The sequence below is a fragment of the Lucilia cuprina genome, chromosome 4, assembly GCF_022045245.1.
Source record: "Lucilia cuprina isolate Lc7/37 chromosome 4, ASM2204524v1, whole genome shotgun sequence".
Lineage (NCBI taxonomy): Eukaryota > Metazoa > Arthropoda > Insecta > Diptera > Calliphoridae > Lucilia > Lucilia cuprina.
Genome location: NC_060952.1, coordinates 12,986,671 through 13,012,577, shown reverse-complemented (window position 1 = coordinate 13,012,577; position 25,907 = coordinate 12,986,671). Strand labels below are relative to the sequence as shown.

General features: G+C 26.7%; 1 protein-coding gene across 8 annotated transcripts in view; it reads right to left on the bottom strand.

Annotated features, from left to right (window-relative positions):
* The window catches only part of LOC111681546 (sex determination protein fruitless), a 415,139-nt gene that overhangs the window by 22,969 nt on the left and 366,263 nt on the right, over positions 1–25,907 (bottom strand). For 7 of the 8 annotated variants that reach the window (XM_046948225.1, XM_046948231.1, XM_046948230.1 and 4 more), the window contains 5 exons: positions 16,567–16,714; positions 13,186–13,386; positions 12,373–13,113; positions 9,657–9,914; positions 6,661–6,793 (listed from right to left, as the gene is read on the bottom strand). In XM_046948225.1, the coding sequence (XP_046804181.1) occupies positions 6,661–6,793; positions 9,657–9,914; positions 12,373–13,113; positions 13,186–13,386; positions 16,567–16,714 (1,481 nt within the window). Of the gene's footprint in view, positions 1–6,660; positions 6,794–7,054; positions 8,580–9,656; positions 9,915–12,372; positions 13,114–13,185; positions 13,387–16,566; positions 16,715–25,907 lie in introns of those variants that run through there. The other variant, XM_046948229.1, reaches the window with a different exon arrangement.

Here is a 25,907-nt window from a genome sequence, read left to right as displayed (position 1 = left end):
GTTTATGGGGTTTTAATTAAATTTGTATATAAAGTTTTTTTGTTTTTGTTTTTCTTTTGGTTGGTATATAGATATTTAATATATAGTATGTATGTAGGTATATGATTATAATCTGTTAAATATATATGTATGTATATAGCATTAAATAATCAACTAGTGTGTATGAAAATTTCTATTTAAACATATTTTTTTTTTTATTTAAAAATAAAAATTAAACAACTTAAAAACAAATATTAACGCATTTAACAAAACTCAGTGATATGGACTATTATAGGAGAGCAGGGCACTTAGGAAATGCCAGGGTTATAATATTAAAAACAAAATTGGTTGGTTGGTTTCTTTTTCAGTTTTTTTTTAACAAAACAAAGTATTTTTGGTGGGTTTTAAATAAAACGTATTAAAATTAAAACAAAGTTAAACTTAAATTTAAAGCCAATAAAAAAATATAAATATATTATAGTTTACAAAAAAACGTAAGTAATTTGATGCTAGGAATAAAAAAATTATAAATAAAATAAAATTAAGACAAAAAATCATAAATAAGTGATAAATAAATTAAAAATAAAATTAATTGAATAGTGAGTGTTTTTCTTTGTGTAAAATGGGTGTAAAAATCTTAAATTTATTATAATTTTTATTTCGTTTGGTTTGATTTGTTAAAATATTTTATTTTGTTTTTTCTTTTAAAATTTAAATCATGTAATCAAATGGGATTTTTTTTTTGTTTTTTTTAAGTATTTATAATTTATGGTAAAATGTACTTTTTTAAATTCAATGTTGCAACATTATAGTTTTTTTTTTATTTTTTTAAATACAGTTTTTCCTATTTTCTTTACTCTTTAAGATCAAAAAACACTTTTAGGCTAAATAAAAATAAAACTTCTTTTTATTCTATGTTTTTGGTATTTTTTTTTTCAAAGTTCCATAAATATGAATGAATAGTTGTTATATTTTACAAAAATAGTGGTATAAAGCCAGTAAACACCATTTATGAAAATATTTAATTTATTTAAATTTTATATTAAAAAAATAACATTTATAAGTTTATTTAAATTTTTTTAATAAAAAATTATGTGCGGCATTAAATAAATTAAAATTATAAAATAATTTAGTTAGATTCTGGAAAATCTTGGGCAAATCCTTAAGAATTTCTTTGGTTTAAATTTTTTTAATTTTTATAAAATTTAAATTATAAGGACGACACAATATAGAGTTAGTAGAAAGAAAAAAATAAAACACAAACATTTAAAAGTGTAAAGTAAAAGAAAATATATAAATTATTTGAAAATGAAAACAAATAATATAAAAAAACCTAAAAGTTTGCAGATCCACACTTCTAGTTTTGTATTTCGGGGCAAATTTCATTAAAGTTATAGATAGTTTTTGTTTGCAAATTGCAAATAAATTTTTTTTGTTTTAAAAGGTTAATTATTACCAAAAATTACTTTTAAAAGTTGGGATTAAGGCCTTTTTTTGCGTGAAATAAAATTTTAAAATAGTACAAAACACTTAAAGTTAAAATTTTAGTTGTTAATTTAATTTGTTGTAAAAGAAAAACCACAAATACTTAGGAAAAAATTATAACATAATATCACATATACTTTTAGTTAATATTTTGAAAATTTAAATTTTTTATGATTTTTTTTTTTATTTTATATTATTTTTTTTTAATTTTTGTATAAGTTGCAACATTAAAGACAAAAAGTAGAGAGGAAATTATAATTATGGTTATATATGTGGTGTTATTTTAAGATTTTTTTTAGTTTAGTTTCATTTGATTTGTGTAATGACTAATATAATAAGTAATAGAATGATAATAGAAGGTATTGGATATGTAATGCGAGAGAAAGATAATTGGAAAAATTTTGGTTTTGCTTTAATTCAAAGCTTTAGCCCTAGAGAGAAAGAGCGAGAGAGGGAGAGCAGTATTGTACATAACACGAACGAAGGGAGCTTAAGTTTTTTTAAAAGAATTTAATATTTTCGTTTATAGATATATTTAGCATGAACCCAAGATCTTATTCAAGTCTATAATCTAGGTTTTAGTCCCCTCTACAGTCGAGTCTATTATCAATACTATAGGTTAGTATATAGTCTAGTCTATAGTCTAGTCTAAAGTCTAGTCTATTATATTGTATAAGTCTAGTCTATGGTCTAGTCTATAGTCTAGTCTGTAGTCTAGTCTATAGTCTAGTCTATAGTCTAGTCTATAGTCTAGTCTATAGTCTAGTCTATAGCCTAGTCTATAGTCTAGTCTATAGTCTAGTCTATAGTCTAGTCTATAGTCTAGTCTATAGTCCAGTCTATAGTCTAGTCTATAGTCTAGTCTATTATCTAGTCTATAGTCTAGTTAATAGTTCAGTCTATAGTCTATTCTATAGTCTAGTCTATAATCTAGTCTATAGTCTTGTCTATAGTCTAGTCTATAGTCTAGTCTATAATCTAGTCTATAGTCTTGTCTATAGTCTAGTCTATAGTCTAGTCTAAAGTCTAGTCTAAAGTATAGTCTAAATTCTAGTCTGAAGTCTAGTCTAAAGTCTAGTCTAAAGTCTAGTCTAAATTCTAGTCTAAAGTCTAGTCTAAAGTCTAGTCTGTGATCTAGTCTATAGTTTAGTGTTGTCGATAGCCTGGTCTATATTCTGGTTTACGTTCAAGTCTATAGTCTAGTCTACAGTCTAGCCTACAGTCTAGTTTAGTCTATAGTCTTGTCTATAGTAAGTATATCGTTAGGCTATATTCTAGTTTATTTAAAATTTCAATTTTCCATTCCTTAAAATCAATAGAGCAATGTCAGCATTGCAAAACACAAACGCAATGAACTTTCATATGAGCTCTCTTGTACTCTTTTTTTTGCTCGTATGTATGCTTCTCCCTATAAAGTTTTTAACAAGAGTTTTAAGCTCAATTGTTGAGCTTAGAAATAAAAGGTAAAGACACAAGAAAATATATAAATAACACAAAAAAACATTATATGCTTTTAGTCTACTACTAGACTTGGTCTAGTTAAGAAGTCAAATCAACTATTGTTCTCAATAAAAATAGCTGCCTTCTTTGAATAAATTTATATTAAAACTAATTATTGTTACAAGTTAATGTCTATTTATGAAACAAACGATGTGTGAAAGAGACAGAGAGGAGGTTTAGTATAATTATTTTTAAATGAATATATTGTATAGCCAATTTTTATATTAAACTAAATTATTTATACTTAAACTCTAGGAAAATTATGTAAGAAATTATTTTTTTTGTATATTTTGTTCAGCTAACAACGGAGGCATTTTTTGTTTGTTTTTATTTTTTAAAACTTGATTTTGTTTTAAAAATATTATGTGGATTAATAAAATTTTGAATAAAGATGTTAATTATCAATTTTATCAAATGTTTTTGTTTTTACTTTTACACACGAAGGAAAAATAATTTTCAAGTAAATAGATGTTTTTATATGAATGTTAGAAAAGAAATAAAATAATAAATAAAGAAAAATTAAGTGAAAAATAACTAAAAAAAATTACGCAATGAGAAATAATTTAATAACAAACAACTAAAAGGATAAAAGGAAACTAAATTGTTACAAGAAAAAAATCATAAAAGAGTGCTGCACAAAGGAGTTTTATACTTATAAGAAAAAAAAATTAATGATAAACTAAAGAAAATTTATGGAAGATTAAAGCTAAAAATGGTAGAAGAGTAGTAGAGAGTAGAAAAAAGAAATTTTGTAAATTAAACATGCAACATGCAAAAAAACACATACTACTTATGTATAACTACTAAATTTCAGTTCAGTGCTAAGTATATAAAATATAAATAAAAAAATTATAATTAACTATAAGCTGCTGTAATAATTTACTATAAACTAATTTTTATTTTTTTGTAAAAATATTTTTCTATTTAAAAAAAATTCTGTTTATATGGTGTAAAAATATATTTGTTATATTTGTTTCTTTATTATTTGAAAAGAATTATTGATTTGGTAGGAGAGGTGTTGATCTGTTGCTTTCAAAAGAAGTGATTTTTAGCAAATAAAATATATATTCTTTTTAAGAAAAAAAAAACTACTACTAATGAAAGCTTTAGTTTTAAATTATTTTAAATTTTATAATTATTTTCTTTTTTATTATTTCTTTCAATTGTAGCATATAGTTTTTCAAAAGGCGGTGGCTAGAGTTTCAATTTTCTAAAAATTAAAATACTTACACAAGCGTTTTAATTCATCTTTTTATTTTTTAAAGGTTTACAAACAATATATATTTCTTATTTGTTTTTTTTTTATAAATCATTTTGGTTTTTAAAGAAATTTATAGTGAAATTAATGTGTAAATTTTTTTTTAAAGAAATTAAGTTTTTTTTTTGGAAATTAATTTGTATCATGCAAATTAAGGAAAAAATTATAAAATGAAAAACTAATACCAATAAATATTAAAAGGGAAAAAGGTAAATGTAATAATTAAAAATTTACATATTTAATTAAAATTATTTTTAAATAAAAATTAATTGCTAATAAAAATAGGAAATTATACAGGTTTTCTTTTTTAATAAAAATAAAAACAAAGCCCCAATTACTAGTTAATTTTAGGTGTTATTTTATATTATTTGTTGTATTTTGATAATTTACATTAAAATTTTGATTTCCAAAAAGAAAATATATTTTAATTTCTTTAATTAATAAAAATACAAATGAAATGTGTTTTAATAAAAGAACTTTTTATAAGAATTTCTTAGGATTTGAAACGCAAGAAGGACTATGGTAGCCTCCTTGCACTAAGCTGTAGGACCAATATTTCTGAGCAATACAAAAATCAGTACCACTATGGCGGTTTGGGTATAATTTTATATTAGAAATTGCACGATTAAGTTTTATATACATGGAGTTTGACAGTATCGGTTCTAAGCACATATTTGAAATCTGAAACTCGCCGGTACATGCTACCTTGATGATCATTTCCATCTTGATGTAATTGCAATCCAGGGGAAAAAGGGTGCTACCAATACGGGACTGGAGTCAAATATAATCTTGCCGTTATTTTGGTATGATTTAACCTGGGATCGAAGCCCAGAAGGATAAGTATAGAACTTTGAGTTGTTCCAGTTATTAAAGAGGTCCTTTAAGGATGCACGTAGTGGCTGTGGTTTAAAGACAAACTAACAAGAAGATATAATGGTTAAAAGTTTGATGTATGGTAAAGTCTTTAATTCGGGATAAGTTCGGTGCTGCTGCCGAGACAACTGGAACGCCACTGAGGTGTGACTGAAAGTGATGCCACTTTTTCCTTATCTGGGTATGTTTAGGGTTTACTCTTGGCTCTTGTCAGACTTACCACAGTGTGTTCTATGTAAGTAAAAGCAATATATTTAATGGATTTTTTCGGTCTAACGGTTTAAGTCAATTTGCCCTTTTCTACGACACATTCGCCATGACAGTTCATGTTTTCTATTTATTTCTTAGGATTTGATTTATTTTTTATTTATATCCAACCAATGAAAACTAACAGCTAATTTTGATAAAAATTAGAGATGACAGTCATTCGTTCGTAATTCACTGAATTACGTACAGCTTGTGTAACTGAATTACGTACAGCTTGTGTAATTCGCAGCAGAAATTTCGTATGGCGAATCATGAAATTCAGAACGTAATTGTGGGTTGAATGATGAATGAGAGCATGAATTACGAATAATTGCATCATGTGAACAAGATATTACGCAACGGGGCAGCAATGTTCAGAGATAAGATTACTCAAGTATTTTAGCAAAGTACAGGCGAATAGACCGGCATTGGCATGTAAGACGGACCAAAAGTGGTTCTGAGTAGTTTTTTCTTTAACCCTGCTTTAAAAAAAAAACAAGCCCTTGTTACCGGACCTTATATTGGCTTGTAGTTATATATATGTTCAAATCTCAGTATTCCTAAAATTTGAAAGCTTTCGATTAAGCGTTTTAGTTTTACTTGAGTGAAAGTGAGAACAAATTTCAAATTTTCAAAGAATACTTCTCGTGACCTAAAAAATTTTGACAGGCGCCTTAGTTTTATTTAAAACACATCTCATTTGTTTACTTTAATTTTCACTCTTCGTTTTTTGATTTCAAACCAATTAATTTATATTTATCCCTATGGCTTATAATGCCGAATATTATATTTTCTGTCCCTTTTTTATGTTTTCCCCTTCCCTATTATAAATATTTATTAGGAAACTCTTCATTTACAATAGTTGAATTTGTTTGCAAAATTTATAGGGATAAAAAGGGATCATGATAATAGAAATTTTTAATTAGCGATAGGGATAAATATTTATAATAAAAAATATATATTTGTATGTAAATTAAAAATATTAAAAAAAAAGAAAATTAACTTAAATATAAAAAAATAATCAAATTATTAACTACAAATTATAAATTAAAAGAAAAATTAATATTTATACAACAAAAATATTAAGAAAAAATCAGGACTATTACTTAATATAGGAAAACAAAATACTACTATTTAAAACCAAAAAAAAAAATTTTTGATACTAAGAGCAAACTTTTATATAAATATATAAGTAAGTATATTATAGTATTAAGTAAGTAAGTAGTATATTAACAAGGAGTTAACAGATAATTTTTAATATGTATATAAATATATATAAAAAAAATAATAATATGGAAAAATTGTATTTAAAGACTTACCATCAATATTATCGGACTGATCGAAGGGTAATTGTTTTGTATCATTATGGTCCTCTCGTGTATCGGCGGCCTGTAAAGCATGGCTTGACAATAACGACGACATATCATCGGCTGTATGTTTTAAAGCTCCGGGCTGGGTGGAAAAAATTTTAAAAATTTAGATAATTGTATATGTTTAATGTGAATACACAAAGAGAGTAAGAAGAAACAGAGTTAAAAAAAGTAAGAAAATAAATAAAAATAAACATTTAATTTGTGGTATTTTTTGTATTCAAAATTGTTTAAATTTTTATTAATAATTAAAGAAAAAAATGCTTTAAACCTTAAACAAAAAACTTAAAAGAATATTTATATTATAATTTTGTATTGCTACAATTTAAACAAAACTTATACTCTAAGAATAGTCTAGAATTATAAAATATGTTCTTACACTAAAGCTATAACAAAATAATTGTAACCTGAGTTTAACAAATTGTTAAAAAAAAATTTCAAAAAGCTTTGATCTTTACTAATACAACGTTTTTTGCTCTATACGGCTTTTTAAAGTTATTTTTAATTAATAACTATATATTAGTTCAATATATGTATATTATTAGCTTTAGAAAGTATGCATTTAGCGGTGGGCTGTCCTTTACTACAGGCAGCTTTAAAAAGCTTTATATACATATGTATTTACATTTATGATTGTTTAAGCTTTCAAGGAACATTGTTTGTAAATCTTTCTGAATAAAACGCCGGCAGAGAGGGTGAGAACATATGTCATACGCTTACGGGAAAGCTCTTTGCCGCTATCTATTCTTAACAAACTTTATATAAACAGCTGAATTTAATCTGACAAATAGACGTAACTTAAATAATTAATCAATGAATTTATTTATAATGGAAGCTGTTTTAAACAAATACTTAATTGGATAACATGAATTAGAGCTTTTTCAATAAATGATCTAAGCTTTGTATGAGCCTTTCTCAGGGCATGTTCTAAATTTGATCTCTTTACAAAAGCTTTCTCTTAATTAAATTACAAATTTAAAAAAATTTCTTTTACAAATTTCATCTATAAATTACGAACTATCATCTCCAACATTAATTGTTATAATTTCGGGTTTCTTTGTTCCGCTATCCGTTTTCTCGCCACTACTATCTGCTTTTGACTGTGGCATAGAACTAACAGAACTTTTTGTGGTTTGCTCTTGAGTTTGTGTTTCTTTCAGTTCTCGTTCATAGCACATACGATGAGATTTACATTTATTATGATGATTAACGATTTCTAAACGGAAATTGGAATTACCCTCTACAAAAGAAGTGCGTATGTCTGGTAATTCACTAGACCATTTGCGACAAAATTTGCAATACATGGTATTGGACAGTTCATCGAATTGCAGCCAATCGTAAAGAAACAACCAATTGGTACGAAAACGACCATTTTTACGAGATGTGGGCGCGGGAGTTGTGGGTACTTGAACGCTGGTGGGTGTAGAGACCGCAAACGTTGTGGCGGGATTTCTTGAACTAGCGGCAGATTCGGTACAAACATTAAGGTACTGCTGTTGTTGTTGCTGTTGCAATAAACGTTGTATGGTAGAGGTAGCGGCCATTTCTATGTCTGCCACATTTTGTTGCCAGGCATTTTTAAAATGTTGCTGTGTTTGATGTTGCAAACGTTTTAATTGTACTTCTACAGCCTGTTGAAACATTAACGATTGCTGTTGATCGTTTTGTAGACGTTCTTGTTCCAACTTTTGTTGTTGCTGTTGGTGCTTTTGTTGCTTTTGGAAATTTTCATATTCCTGTTGCAAATGTTTGGTAAATGTTTCGGTGGCAATTTTTTTGAAATCTTTAGCAACTTGTTGCTGTTGTTTTTGTTGTTCATGCATAGAAAGTTTTTGTGGTCGTGGAGGATTATCGAGATTAATTGTGGTCTTTAGGTTTAGAAGCCAATTACGATTTTTCAAACAAAATTATAAAAATATAGGAAAAGAAAACAAAATAAAAAGAAAAATTACAACTTAAGAAAAATAAAATTTGTTTTTTTTTTTTTTTGCAAACAAAACAAGACAGAAAAGTTTATGTTTAAAGGGGAAGGATTATTGTGCTGTTTCTGGTTTAAAGAGTCTGTTTAGAGTGTTTAAACATGTTGATGTATTTTATGTTGTGTATGTGAGTGTTTAAGAAAATTCAAAAGAAAATTTATAATTGAAATAGAAAAATTTTATTTAAAACAAAACAAAAAACTGTTTAAATTGTTTAGATTTTTTCTTTTTCTCGGCCGATACCACGATCTCTTATGCATACTCTCTCTCTCTTTTTCTCTCTCAATAATCCTTCGTCCTTCTAAAAACATTTCATCATTCATTTTATTTACAACAAAAACAAATTTCATTTCTTAAGTTTTAATTTCATTTCATATTTTTGTTTTCAATTTTTTTTAAATCAAATAAATTTTGCATCTATTTTTTTAAGGTTTAAAGCATCAAATTTTTCTTTATACAATCATAAAAATAAATTCTAGTAACAACAGAAAGAAAATGGTTTAAATATACAAAAATGAATATATAAATTATAATTTTAGTTTAGCAATTGGAACCATCGCACCGGTCCAAAGAAAAAACCTTAACAAATTAAAGCGAAACATAAAAAAATTATAAAAATAAAATGCTTTTTATTAACTGAAACATTAAAAAATTTGTTTATAAACATATTGCCAATAAACTCATTAACAGTTTATATACATATAACCTCATATTCAAAAACAATGTTAAAGTTAAAGCGGTTTTGTATGTTTACTTTAATATATATTTGGATATGGGTCATATATTTATATATATTACACAAAGGTATTCGTACGGCAACATGTTTATAAACACATTTTGTTTAATGCAATAACTTAAATTTGCTTTGTTTCTCTTTATTAGCTACAGTTTGAAATGTTAAACTTCATAATAACAACTATGATTTACAAAACGATAAGAAAAACTAAATCGATTATCAAAACTTACCGGCAAGTATTCGGGTGGCAAGGAGACATGATGTTCACGCTGTTGTTGTTGTTGTTGGGCATCTATTAATTCCTGTTTAATACTCAACGATTGATTTAAACCCATACCACCAGATGTTGCATTAACATTACCGCCACCACTAAGAGCACTCGCCGACAACGGACTATCGCGTCGACCACCAGAATCTTCGGTCTCTGATGTATTACCACCACCGCCAAGAGATTTTGGCACGGGACTTGATTTAAAATTTGTGGGTGCCTAGAATGAATAATAATAAATTGTAGTTAAATGTATTCCTTAAATTGTCTAATAAGTTTAAATACTAATTTGGCGTGGTAATATAACGATATCTTACATATTTTTAGAGTGAGATAATGCAGATTTTGGTTTTTCAGATTTCAAATTTAATATATTATTATAAATGCCATAATATGTCTTGCAACATGTTGCTGGAAGTTTGTTTTATTAAATTATTAGCAAATGCTTTGAAATTTGTTAATAACACAGTCCAATTTAAACAAAATTTCTAAGTCCGTATCTGGCCTCAAAAAAAAAAAAATATAGTAAATGTTCTATAAAAATAATAGTTTTTGAAAATTATAAAAATTATAAAAATGTATAAAAACGAATTAATGTAAATTTTCTATAAAAAACAAATTTATCGTAAATTTTCTGTACAAAATTAATTTATCTAAAATTTTCTATATAAACTAATTATTGTTTTTATAGAAAATTCCATAAATAGAAAATTTTTTGTAATTTTTTTTTTACAAATTTATTGAAAATTTTTTTATATTAAAAATTTTTTTCGTAAATTTTTTATATCAAAAAGAAATTTTATCGTAATTTTATATAAAAAAAAAACAAATTTATCGTAAAATTTCCATAAGTAAAAAATTAATTGGAAATTTTCCATAAAAAGTAAATTTAGTGGAAATTTTCCATAAAAAGTAAATTTATAGAAAATTTTCTATAAAAAGCCAAATTATCGTAAATTTTACATAAATAGAAAATTTTATGAAAATTTTCAATAAAAAAATTAATCGTAAAAATTCTATAAAAAAATTTTCGAATAAAAATTTTTAAAAATTTATGATAGTGAAATTCTAAAGCCAATTTCCGATTAAGCGAAAATGTTTAGCTGCATGTTGCATAATTAGAATATTAATGTTGATGAAAACATTTACCCCCTTATTTTGTAAAACACCTTGCACAACACTTCATACCAATTTTTGAAAATACAAAAACAATTTACATAAATGAAAAATGAATTGAAGTGAGGGGAAGTTATTAACAAAATAACTCCCTTAATGTTTTTAATCGTTTTGCTATTAATTTTAGTTTACGTTTGCTGCAACGTGTTGATGATATGTTGACGGCAACATACATAACAATTTAATAAACATCCGTGTCAACAAGTTTGTCTATTCGATTGTTGGTCTCAACAAATAAGGTTTCATTATTGTTGTCAACATGTTGAAATACATTTAAAAATTAGAAAAAAACTTTTCTTATCTCTTTAAAATGAATTAAAAAAATATAGGTTTGCTATTATTTGTTGCAATAATTTAGTTATAAAAATATAATTTTTATTTATTTTTTGCAATGATTACAACACAAGTACCTTTTTATTAAAAGTGTTATCAATAAAAATGATAAGAATATTTTAGACGTAAATGTGTGTAAAAGTGTTTATCAAATTAAAATTGTATGTATATATGTATATTACATTATTTAACAAAAAAAAAAAAAAAAAAAAAAAAACAAGAATTTAATTGCAAGTCATATAGATATGTACATAAATATAATTTCACTTTCATATAAATAACCAAACTACTATGTACTAATTGTTTTTGTTATTTTGATAATAGACCAACAAAAATGTTAGAAATTTATTTGAAACAAAAATATTGCATAAATTTATTATGTATATTTAATGGTTTTCTATTAGTTTATTATGATGATATGTTTGTTTATTGTTGTAATCTTTATACTAAATATGAAATAAAATATTTTAAATACCACAAATATGTGGTTTGTGTGTTGTTTAAGTGTAATGAAAAACATAAATATTTGAAATTAGTTGTTGAGTAGGGGTTGTTTTTAATTTATATATTTATACATACATATGTATATAAATACTTTTTGTACAAATTGTTGCCGTTAGTGCAACGGAAACCGGAAGTGTTGTGTTATGTGTAAGAGTAGTTGTAGGTGTTGAATTGCATTGTCCCATGGCGGAAACATTTAAATTTTACAAATTCTTCTTCTAAATATTCACACTAAATAAAATTATGCATAATTTATGATGTCGACTTAATTATAATATTAATTGCACACACACATACAACTATGTATTATACAGATTTTTATTAGGTATTTAATAAATTTAAAGCAAAATTAGTGAAAGAGAAGGATTTTTATTATTGTGTAGTTAAAGCAATAAAGGAATTTATTTATTAGATTTAAATTTAAAATGTATTAAATTAAACTTTGCTGATTATATATTTTATTAGTGATATGTATGTGTAATTAAAGTTAAGCAACATTAGTTAGTAAAATTTGTTTAATGGAATTAAAAACATAATTTTAATTTCCAACAGATATTTGAAATTATTTGAAAATTTTTCAATTTTAATATCGAAGACAAGCATTAGTTTCTCTTCTACACAATCTCACTATCTAAAATAATAGTTTTTATTAAACTATAACTCACCTGAGAGTCTTGAGTGTAATGCCTATCCTGTACATTCGCATTTGGGGTCGAGGTCAACAAATTATCACAGTTGGATGAGTTCTTACGTCTTCGCTTATTACTAATAATATGCTCCGGTGTGGTCGACACCTCTCTATCACGATCTCTCTTACTCTGATTACTATAGTCTAGCTGCACAAGGTCATCGCCACCGCGACGTTCGTCGGTACGTTCAACGTTACCACCACCAACGCCGCTACCAACACCATCACCACCAACCCTCACACCATTATCGTTAACACCCCGTTCACTACCACGATCACTACCTGCATCACCGCGGCTATTCAATACATCAGCACTAGCACTTCGGCTGGCTGCTGCTGCCACTGCTGCAGCCACGGCCGCAGCGGCTGCACTTGCACTACCCACACTAGGAGATCGTTCACTGCCGGTTAAACCTAAAGCAGCTGCAGCCGATTGTAAACTGCTGCTACCACTAGCAGCGGCAACAGCTGCAGCAGCAGCTGCGGCGGCTGCCGCCGCTGAACTACGTTCACTAAGACTGCTACTACTGCGGTGAGAGTGTATGTCATCGCGTAAATCTCCACGTCCTCGATCGCGGGATTCCCGTTCACCACGCATGCCCAGACCAACGGCTGAACCATAAGGTGTTCGGCCAGTGGGTGATGAGGCTTCTGTATCGCGGTGTTTATCGAGGTCGGAAGGATAATTTAAATTGTTGTTATCTGTGAGACCACGCACCTTTAAAGATAATTAATACAAATGTTTATTTAATTACTTATTTTTTGTTATCGGATAAATGCTTTAACATACCTGCAGACTTTCGGCTGTTTTGAGGAACATCGGTAATGAACTTTGGCCGACATTTACTTCGCCCTTGTACATGAAATCTAGCAGGGAACGTATTTCTGAGTATCTGACATCTTTCAAATAGATGATGGGATGTGGATGTTGGTTCTGCAGGAATATAGTTTCGAAATATGGACTGCATGCTGATAATATGGCTTGATGTGCCTAAAATAGAAATATTAAGAAAATTAATACATGTGTATTATAAGCACGTATTTAATATAAGTTTTATTGCCATAAGTTGTAAATGTCTTATAAAATACATATCTATTGTCACTTGAGAGCATTTAAACGTTTTAACAGTTTATTGTTAACGTGATTTATCTGACATGTCAATTATCATATTACTATCGTTATTATCCTTCTTTCATACATTCATACTTATTACCATTACTACCTGATATTTACTACACCGAATAAAAATTTTACACTGAAAGAAAATTTTTGTGAAAAATTATTGAAATTGCTTTTATTAATTTGTTTTCATGGACTCCATGTAAAAAATGAAAAAGAACTCTTTATGTATGTATTTGTTAAAATGACATGTAAAGCTGTAATAAATATTATTACTAGACTTTTGTCTCAGTGTCAAAATACATACTTATTTTTAGTTTCGTTCTTTGATGACAATACTGTCAACTACGAATTGGCAACAATTCATTTATTAAATATTTACGCCACTGTTCTCTATTCTACTAATTCGTAGTCTTTCAATCTCTTGTGCATCATGTAAGAGGACCTTATATATGCAGAGATGGAAAGTAAAAATTTATAAATGATACTTTTAGGTAATATGAAATAAGAAATAATTGTCGAACTTGGTGAATGAAATTTGATTGGATTTATGTTCGTATAATTTAATTGTGACATATTTCAAACAAACTCAAAAAGGTATTATCTTAAAATTTGTGATCCGAAATTTTATTACACTCTTGTTTGTAAAATCGAGATTTTTTTGGTTTATAAAATAATCATGTCAAAGACTAGATTAGGCCTATATTAGAAGAAAACCCTTTAAAAATGAAAGGCCCCCAAATAATCATCTTGGGGTTTGTTATACCCTTCATCTGCATGAGAAAGTTACATGTAAGTTTTTAAACATAAATTCTTGATCTTTTGTGTTCATTAAAATCAATTTTCTAATGAATGTCTAATGTTAGACATGCTACTGAGTTTCTTCTTATTAAAACTAATCGGTTCATAAATTGCAAAATTAAAAAAAAAGAAAACTTTGAAAAATACTTGTTATAGCAAAAGACAGGAATAGAAAGGTACTTTTAGCAGGGCTGGAAATTTGAAATTATATTCATAAATTAAAAAAATAAACACTGAAGGGTATATAAGATTCAACACTGCCGAATATAGAATTTTTACTTGTTGTTTTACCCTACATCAGTATAGTGGGGAGGGTATTATCCGTTTGTGATGATGTTTGTAACACCCAAAAATATTGGTCCTACAACCACCTTAAAGTATACTTATCAGCTCAGAATCACTTTCTTAGTCGATTTAGTTATGTCCGTCTGTCCGTCCGTCTTTCTGTGTGTCCAGATTCGATTTCTCTACTAAATTTAGAAATTATAAAAATTGTCGGTTATGACCGACTATACATTTTTTAATTTTGTATATAATCAAATTTATTATTCTTTTAATGGGGCAGTAATTAGGTCTTCTTCTAATTTTAAAAATATTTTCGGATGTTAAAAATTAGTAACGAATTTTCCATCCCTGCTTGGTGCAATACGACTATGAGAAAAAGAAAAACCTGTTGCTTTATGGCAAACATTACCGTTAGTCGTTTTCAGTCATACTAAAGGTATTTCACTGCTATTTTAACACTTACAGGATTTGCGACAATTGTCCTGTAATAAATTGATGCCTTCTCATGACAATGCAGTTTCTTTACAGTTTTTGTTTTCTATTTTTGCTTTTTGTTCCTGCCAATATATTTTTATTCTATATTTTGCTACTCTGTTCTTTACATTTTATTTCCGTTCAAGCTTGTGTATGCCGCCGCCGCCATGATGTGACGTGGCATGGCGTGTGCAAGTGTTTGAGTGTAAAAAAAATAAAATAAAATATAAAACGTGTGTCGAACTTTTTCAACATTGCAATTTATTTATATTTCCATGCATCCGGACCAGAGTTTAATTTGACACATTGAGTTGTAAAGTGAATTAAGTTTTACATAGCAAACACATACAATATGCATGAGTATTGTATTGGTCGTTTGGTCAGTTGGTTGATGGTACCTTTGCAACTTTAACCATATTGGCTGCTGTTGAAGTCAGCCGCAATAACAGTGACTTTGTAAAATCAAATTTGTCAAATAATATACAGATGTACGGACATATATACATACATCTGTATGTATGTATGTACCCACATATGGTAAGAATTTGTTGCTGGAATCCCAAAGAAACGTAGAAAAAAACCAACTTATTGTTGCTGACAATTGTGTATAAATTGTCTGTATAATTGAGGCATTTTCTCAATTGTACTTTTAATTACAGGAGGGCTAACATGCAAGTGACCATATTTTTTTTGTCATAATAAAGTTCTGCAACATAATCTAATGACAAGGAAAAAATGCTTTTGGTTTTTTAAGCCTTTGCTGTTATTAACGCTTGGTTATAACTAAGTGCCACAGTTGACAAGGTGTTGTGCTAAAGTAATTATGTAAGATTATTTTTTTTCTAAAGTTTACACTTTAAAAATCTTTAAAGTATATGTTTTTTTGCCAGCAACATGTTGCTAAGAAGTTAAAAATGTAAAATTTTTTAAAAATCCAATACTTTAAACTATTTCTTTTAAAACTAAATTATAAAATTTGTATTCAATATAGAAATTTATGTAATGAGAAAGAAAATTATCTTCACAACATGTTGCCATTTTATAAGGAAACTGTAGAATGATGTTGATAATTGAAAAAACAAAATCAAAAGTATTGACTTTTTGATAACAACAGCACTACATGAGATCTTGTTGCATGGTTGATTTACGTGGTCCGCACTTAGGTCATTACAATTATAAGTCCTTGGTGGAGTACTCTTTACACGCGTGTGGAAAGTAGTCTATCCAGAGTGAATCAAGAAAATTAAATTTTAACATGTTTTTGGTTAGCAACAAGTTGTGGAATTAGATTGGAACGGTTGACAATCAGCAACATTTGTTGAGAAACTTTTGCGAAATTTGTAAAAGAAGATTAAAGAAGAAATATTCTTCTTCTCAATTCTGTGTGTCTTGCATAAATCTATGTATGTATGTTGCCAGCAACATGTTGCTATAAATGTTTTCTATAAATTAAGTTTAAATAAAAAGCAATAATTCAAATCTTTAACTCACCTTAACTGTCTCACCTTCACAGGCTAATGTAACATCGCAAAGTGCTTCTCTTTGCAACAATGAGGTGAGGACACCGGTTAAATTTGTCGGATGATTGTTCCAGCGTAAACAAAATTGCTGGTCCATAGCTCCTAGGTCAGTATTGTACCTAAAATAAAAATAATAAACGAAAATAATTTAATAACTTAACAATATGTTTCGTAATTAAATTTCACATATGTATATTAAATCATTATATTTTATAAAAAAAAAAACTCTTAAATTGATAACTGTTATTAATTAAAATTCTAAACGTATAACATGTTTTTAATTAACCATAACATTGTAATTTTTAATTGAAAATTATTAATTATTAAGTTATTTTTTCAACTTTTCTAATAAATATAAATTATTGCTAATGATATTGTATGTTAGAAAAAATAGTGTTTTTATTAAAATTTTTGTAATGTAGATTATTTAATTAATATGTCTATTAGTTAGAAAATATTGGTTAATTTAAGATAATAAAACATATTGCAGATAAACAAACAGTGGAGACATGAAAAAGAGCAGCATTTGTGTTAGTTTCCATGATGTTATAATATTATAAACATTTTTAAATGTACTAACTAGTTAAGTTTTTGTCTATGATTTAAACATCTAGAACTATTTATATTTGTATGTCCAAGTTTATATTACATACGTTTTATTGATTTTAATGGCTTTTTTGGTTTAGAATTTATAATAATACATATGTATGTATGTCTAATTCTCTTAAATTATAAACAAATAAATTTTAAAATACAAACATATCTCTAACAATGTATCTGCGTAATTACCTAGATACAGACACATACATAACAACACCTGTAAAATAATCAAATGTGCAGAAAATTTATTCTATTCTATTTATTCTATGTTTTTATAAATAACTTTGCATTAAATTCAATATTCAATATTAATGAAAATTTAACATTTAAGATTTTATAGGAAAATTCTAATGCAAACTTCACTTTGCGAATATGTATTGCATTGTTGTGTGTTGAGTAAAGTTCAAATTATTAAACAATTTAAATTACACACACACACATACACATGTAAATTATATTTAACATACTGTATTATGTTATGTTTGCGTTGGTATGTGTAAGCATGTGCTTGAAATTAATGCATTTTAATTTGTTATTATTTATTTTGATAATTTCGAATCAAAATTAATATATAAATAAACAAACAAAACACTTTTACTGCTAAATGTCATAAACAGATATGCACGAATATACGAGTGTAAGCTGAAAAATTATTTTTTTTATTATAACGTTGAAGTCATTTATATGTTTAAAAAAGATTATATACATTTTCAGATGTGGCACTTAAATTTTAATTAAGTTAATGAAAAACATAGGTGAAAACTATTCACATATTAAGAGTGATGAATAAGTTCATCCAAACATATATTTGGTTCAAATTTAATGAAAATATCATGAAAATTGCGACCTGTATACAGAGGAAAAGAGAAATATAAACGCCTGGTACCAAAATTACATCAAAGTGTTTATAATTTTTCAATAACATCAGTTGACAAAGTATATACATACGTACGACAACAACATGTTGCAACAATTGTCTTTGTACCACAATATTTTCAAGAACGAACAGACAGACATGTTCTTAATGACTCAGAAAAAAAGTATGAGTCGATCGGTTAATTTTAAAGAGAGTGTAGGATCAATATGGGTATGTAAAAAATTCAAATATGGCCGACTAGTTTTTAATCATTGATAGAATTTTAATTCAACTTCCTATACTGCCCCCTATTTATACACACGTGTATGCATTAATACTATTACATGTTTATATGTGGTATGGTATGTGTGGGTGTAAAATTTGAAAATGCATAACCATCATTATTAAACATATTCATACACTACATCAATTTTCTACTTGAACCTAATAATGACAGTAAATATGTAATTAAATGCACGTGGCTTATAAACAATATACTACACACACTTACATACATACACTCACCGATATAGTTAATTTATACGTAAATCAATAGATACACATGTGTGAGAATTTAAAATGGAAACAATATATTTGTTGCTATTTATTGTATAAGTATGCAATAAATATGTTTATATGTAGGATTGTTATACATACATATGTATGTACAATTAAACTTACATATATATGTATGTGTGTATAAACTAATATACAAACTATGGTATATAAATGTGTTAAAGGCTAATTTGCAACAATATTTGTATTAGTTTATATTGTTATCTACACACTTTATATGACTGTTTGCATCTATGTGTGGGTGTGCAATGTTTTTCCTATATGTATAAACACACCTTTTCCTTTACACAAAAACACACACTCATACTAATACTAATATCAAATACACTCAATCAACACCGTTAGTTTCATTGTGTATTGCATTTGATTACTAAAATCTACATATTTATTGATAAACAACAACAACCTCTTTACTTTTTGAATTACTTTTGTTGTTTAAAGTTTTAACTAGAGGGTGGGTTAAAGGGGGCATGTAAGAGTTTGAGTCTGGTTCATACTTATATTGTATATTAGAGAAAAATAACAAACAAGAAGATCGAATAAATTAAAATATATGGTAAACACATTTTAAAAACATCTTTTAATACTTTAAAAACAACAACTATGTATGTAGATAAACAATTACTAAGTATATGTACATATACATTTGCTAGTATGTATTTATATAATCTATGCCGCTGCCCTTATTTGAATTTATCTTATATTTAAAAACTAGACTAAACTAGAGACTATATTATAGACTGGACTATAGATTAGACTAGGTTAGACTATAGACTAGACTATAGAATAGACTATAGACTAGTCTATAGACTAGACTATAGACTAGACTATAGACTAGACTATAGACTAGACTATAGACTAGACTATAGACTAGACTATAGACTAGACTATAGACTAGACTATAGACTAGACTATAGACTAGACTATAGACTAGACTATAGACTAGACTATAGACTAGACTATAGACTAGACTATAGACTAGACTATAGACTAGATTGTAGACTAGACTATTAGCTAGACTATAGACTAAGTTTTTAGACTATAGACTAGACTGCAGACTAGACTATAGTTTAGACTAGACTAGACTATATAATATAAAATTATAAAAAAAAAATAAAAATCAATATATATTTGTGTATCCGTTCGAAATATGTTCATATGTAGTATGTTCTACAGATCGTATGAGCAATAATTGTTATTAATACGTATCAAATAGCTTTTTCGCAAAATACATATGTATTTCTAAGACTGCAATAATTTCCTATTGCTATAAAATTCCCTACTTTCAATCATTAAAATATTTCCCCTTATCAGGTACTAAAAATAAAAATATAGGTGTTTAGTATCTCTATAATATAATAGCTTATATCGCCTTCTTAATAACAATAACAATACCATGTAAATTTATTATTGTTGTAAAAAAAAATATTTTTTTTTGTTTTTACAAAGAACCACCATTAAAAATAATTTTTTTATTGCAATTTTTTGAATTCTTATCAAAAAAGTACAAGCAAAAAATAATACACTTTCCTTTTCAATGTAGTAACAAGTGAGAGTGTACACATGCACAAATTAAAACGATAGTGCAAAAGTAAAGCATTGTTAAATACATACATATGTATGTACATACATATATAAAATTAGAAAATATACATACATATATGTATGTATACATACATATGTACGTATATAGAATTCTTATCAGTATTTTTTATAAATGAAATAAAATAACAGTGAACAAAGATTAAACTTATATTTATTATTAAATCATTTTTTACTAAAAGTGTAACTTAAGTGTGTGTAAGTATTTGTCATAAAAAAGAAATTTAATTTATCCGACCTTCAACCTAAAACATACGTATGTTCAAATGAAGTCCTTATATGGGAGTTATGATCCTACATTATTAAAAATATATCAAAATAGCATAGAAAGTTATGTGAATAATTTTTCGTAATTGTATATCCAAATGCTTAGTTAAAACATTTAATGACTTTGTAAACATAAACGAATTTTCACACATTTTTACTTTACACACATTCCCCACTATCTAAATGAGAATAAAAACATATTGTTCAATCACAATGATGTGATCAAGCAAAAAAAAAAAAATGAGAACACTGCTCCATCATGTTTACAAAAAACAACAACAAAAGCTTTACTAAACTTAACAATAAAATAAATAAATAAATGATCACACAAACCACAAAGAGAGATCGAGAGTGAAAAATAACAATAAACATATGGAAATAATTTGAGGATGGATGGTGATGATGATCAGTAGGGTGGTGGGTTGATTTGTTGGTTAGTGGTGGCATGTGTGGCGCTTGTAATATATAAAACAAATTGTATTTGTTATCATATATTTTTTTTTGCAAAAATTAAAATCGAATATATTATACATACCCAGCAAGAACTTGCTAATGATTTGTACTTACACATATTTTATGTAGGTGTGTGAGTTAATAAAACTAAACAACTTTTTATAAGCGAGCAGCGTTAAAATAAGAATTATTGTTTTATATTATTTTTCAATGTAAGTTTTTACTGGGTATTTTATTATTGTTGTGCTGAGCAAAACTGAAATCAAAACATTTTTAGTACTAAATGTTTATGTATGAGTATGTATGTGTTCTAAATTTGTACATACAATAAATTTGTTTTTGTGGAACAAAATTTTTATTATTATTATTGTTTTTGCTATAATTGTAGTTGTTTTTGTTTTTGTTTAAATACATATGGTTTATTACATAAACTTTGTATTTGAGAAAAGTCAGCAGCAGCAGCAAAAAATATTTTAGCAACTAAAATATTTAAACATTTTTTTTCTAAATTTAACTAATTGTTAATTTTGTTTGTGTTGGTAGTATGTAAGTTTAGGTAGTGTGTGTATTTTTCGTTAACTAGATCACGAGTTTTGTTGGGAGGAGAGTATCAAAATAAAAGTTTTCGTTTCTTTATGAAAATATATATAATCTTTTTTTGGAAATTTTATTTTTATTACTACATAGGTGTGTTTATATTTTCGCCATTTTCTTTTAAGTAATAGAAATTTTAAACACAAAATTGCTAAATGTGTAAAACATTACTAATGTTGTGAACTTATTGAATACAGCATGACGTCTGACAACTTTAAGTGATCACAATTTTTTGGTAATCCATAACAAATATTTGACATATTTTTTTTTTTTTTTTAAATGAAATCTGACAGGAATTTAAATTTAAGAGGGAAATGTAAATGATTTTTTATTTTTAACATTAATTAAACAAGATTTTTGAAATTTTCTAAAAATTTTCTTTAGTTTAAGCAAATGTATTTTTAAAATTTGTAATCCTAAACCTGACCTAGACCTTAAAAATATTTTAACAACAAATTTTAAATTTACCTTGTTATAAAGTATAATTAACCCAAAAAAGCAAAAAAAAAAAAAAAAAAACATTTCCATCACTTATTTTATTTTGTATGCATTTTATTTAATTCTCAGAATTCTTCAAGAAAGAAAAAGACCAACAGAATAACTGAAACTAAATCTTTGACTTTTTAATTACCTTCAAGTAATTCAATATTTAAAATAGAAAAAACAACAACAACAAATACTGAAATGACAAACTAAATGTCAAGAAACAAAATTATCAAAATAAAAATGACCTTGAAGTAAAATTATCAAATTTAAACAAACACACACAAATAAACTCTCACGCGCTAAATTTGGGAGAACAAACAAACTTACAAACATGAGGAGAGAACGTATGACAATAACATAAATAAATAAATATGTTACTAAAACTTTTGTATAAAAAAGTACAAATAACAACAAAAACAAAAATTATTAAATAATAAAAGTACATGCTCTAGATATGCTTTACAATTTGTGAGAGAGAAAAAGAAGCAACAATAAGTTGTTAATTAACTGATAAAAAACTGTAAAGCTTTAATTTTGAGTAAGTTTTGAAATCAAACGATCTTTGGAATATAAGCTTTAGGCAATGCTTGGATAAAATTTGAAAAAAACGTTTTTTTCAACAATAAAAGGTTGTTGTTTCTTTAAAAAAATATATTTTTTTTATTTAAGTACTTTTTTGTAAGCAATCGGGGTAAGCACTTGCCCCCCTATGCTCAAAAACTTTAGACATTATTTTGAAACGGTAATGTCATTGGAAGCATGTTCTAACGCTCGGTGACATTTAGTAAGTTAAATAAGCCAACGAGGATAATGACACGTCATTATACAATTTGTTGAGTATGTCATTATTTAACACCTTCAAAGTAATGCAGAAAGTGTGCAGTCATCTAAAATTTAATTGTTGGAATTTTTTCTTATATTTCCACTAATAATGAAACGATTTACCAGATTTTGAGATTATGTCTGATAGAAATTTTGTATATTTGGATCTCAAAAATATCTGGTGCGTTCAGAATAGTGATTTCAATAATCTATAGTCTGGTTTACGGTCTAGTCGATAGTCTAGTCTGTGGTCTAGTCTAGTTTATAGTCTATAGTCTAGCCTATAGTCTAGTCTATAGTCTAGTCTATAGTCTAATCTATAGTCTAGTTTATAGTCTAGCCTATAGTCTAGTCTATAGTCTAGTTTATAGTCTATAGTCTAGTCTATAGTCTAGTCTATAGTCTAGTCTATAGTCTAGTCTATAGTCTAGTCTATAGTCTAGTCTATAGTCTAGTCTATAGTCTAGTCTATAGTCTAGTCTATAGTCTAGTCTATAGTCTAGTCTATAGTCTAGTCTATAGTCTAGTCTATAGTCTAGTCTATAGTCTAGTCTATAGTCTAGTCTATAGTCTAGTCTATAGTCTAGTCTATAGTCTAGTCTATAGTCTAGTCTATAGTCTAGTCTATAGTCTAGTCTATAGTCTAGTCTATAGTCTAGTCTATAGGCTAGTCTATAGGCTAGACTATAGTCTAGTCTATAGGCTAGTCTATAGGCTAGTCTATAGTCTAGTCTATAGTCTAGTCTATAGTCTAGTCTATTGTCTAGTCTATTGTCTAGTCTATAGTCTAGTCTATAGTCTAGTCTATAGTCTAGTCTGTAGTCTAGTCTATAGTCTAGTCAATAGTCTAGTCTATAGTCTAGTCTATAGTCTAGTCTATAGTCTAGTCTATAGTCTAGTCTATAGTCTAGTCTATATTCTAGTCTATAGCCAAGACTATATTTTAGTCTATAGTCTAGTCTGGAAATTTTTTATTATTTTTCATATTTAGTATATTAATATACATCGTATAAAAGATATTCCTACAAATAGTGGGACATATGACACCTATTCATTTAGAAAAAGTTTAAGCATTTGATTGATGTATATATTACCCTTTTGTCTCTCAGTGTACTTTCATTAGAACGGTAAAATATAATGATACAAAATTTATACAAGAATTTATAAACAATTCAAAGCAAAACATATTATTATCAACTAATTATGTTTGTATAGGCCTAAAAAGAATTGTCACCTTATCATCTTAATGTTAATGAAATTTCAATGCCAATGTGAAACTTCCAAATATGAAGGCCAAAATAGAATCATACACACGCCTATTCTTATAGCATAATAAAATAAAAAAATTCCCTTAATACTATAAAAAAACTAAATCAAAAATATACAAAAGTACTTTTACTCTCGAGTAAAAGTGGCGAGCCTATAAGAGATATTGAGAGATAAAGCGATATATTAATCTTATCAGTAAAAACCAAATAATATTAGATGTGTTTTTTTTTTTTGAACCAGCTGACAATGTAAATTTATTTGAACAAAAAACAACAACAATAATTATCTATTTAAACATAGTAATTAAAATAAAATAAAAACAAAAAAAAACTTTTTTCGTTTGTTTTTAAATGATAATCTAAGGGAATTGCGCAACAACGTAAAGTATAAAAATTTTAAATAACAACAAAAAATGTTTTTTTTTTCTGTCAAAATTAAAAAAATATATATATTTAATTTACGTAAGCACAGCAACAGCACAGAAAAAATTATCTATAAAATACTACATATTAAATGAAAGCAAAAAAATACCAACAAAAAATATTTATTTATTTATTTTAAACAAAAAGAAAATACCAAAAATACATTGTAAGTAAATAAATAAATTAATTAATTTAATTTAATTCGTGCAAACACATAACACAACAAACGATCATTTAATAATAAAGAATCAAGAAAATAAATTTTTATTTGAAAAATTTCACTTTCAATTCTATACGAAAGCGAAAGTATAGAAAAAAAAACGTTTCAAAATATAAATTCATATACATACACTCATGTGTGAGTTTGTATCTGTGTATATTTGATTGTTTGTTTTGATCGATTGAAATGAGCAAATCATTGAATGAATGAGAAAGAGTAAAATTGAGATAAAGAGAGAGAGAGAAAGAGAGTATATAGAAACTGCAGTAAACAAACAAAAACAACAACCGGCTAAATGCAGTTGCAAGAAATAAACAAACAATAATAAATTAGTGTGAGGCCTGCTTGCAGTTGTCATTTGATAAATTATTTTGGTTATGCAAGTTACAAGTCTATAATTCAGACTTTAGACAAGTCTACAGTTTAAACTATAGTCTATGATTCAGAATAGTCAATTCTTTAGTACAGACTATAGACAAGTCTATAGTTTAAACTATGGAGAAGTCTGTAGTATAGGTCAGACTGTGGACAAGTCTATAGGTCAGTCTGTAGATAAGTCAAGTACAGACAAGTTTATCGTTTAGACTAAAGAACTTTATAGTTTAGACTATAACAAATCTAAAATATAGATTAATGAAAAGTCTACAGTTTGGACTTTACACAATTCTATAGTTTAGTGTACAGACAAGTCTATAGTTTAGTGTATATAGTTAAAATAGTTAAAAAAAAACAAGTCTATAGTTTAGGCTAAAATCATGTCTATAGGCAATACTGTAGACATGTCTATAGATCAGACTGTAGACATGTGGACTGCAGTATTTTTAGACTATAGACAAGTTTATCGTTTAGACCTAAAAACTTTATAGTTTCGACTATAGATAAATGTATAGTTTAGATTACAGAAAAAAACTATTGTGTAGGCTATATACAAGGCTGTAGCTTAAAATATGGACATGTCTATTGTTCAAACTTTCTACAGTTTAGTGTATAAACAAGTCTATAGTCTATAGGCAGGTTAAGGCTATAGACAAGCCTTTAGTTTATATTAGTAACGAGCAAAATCAAATATTTGATTTTCTTATATAATTTTTGGTAATAGCAAATAAGGTTGAAACAATGAAAAAACGTTTGTGTAAATAAATAAA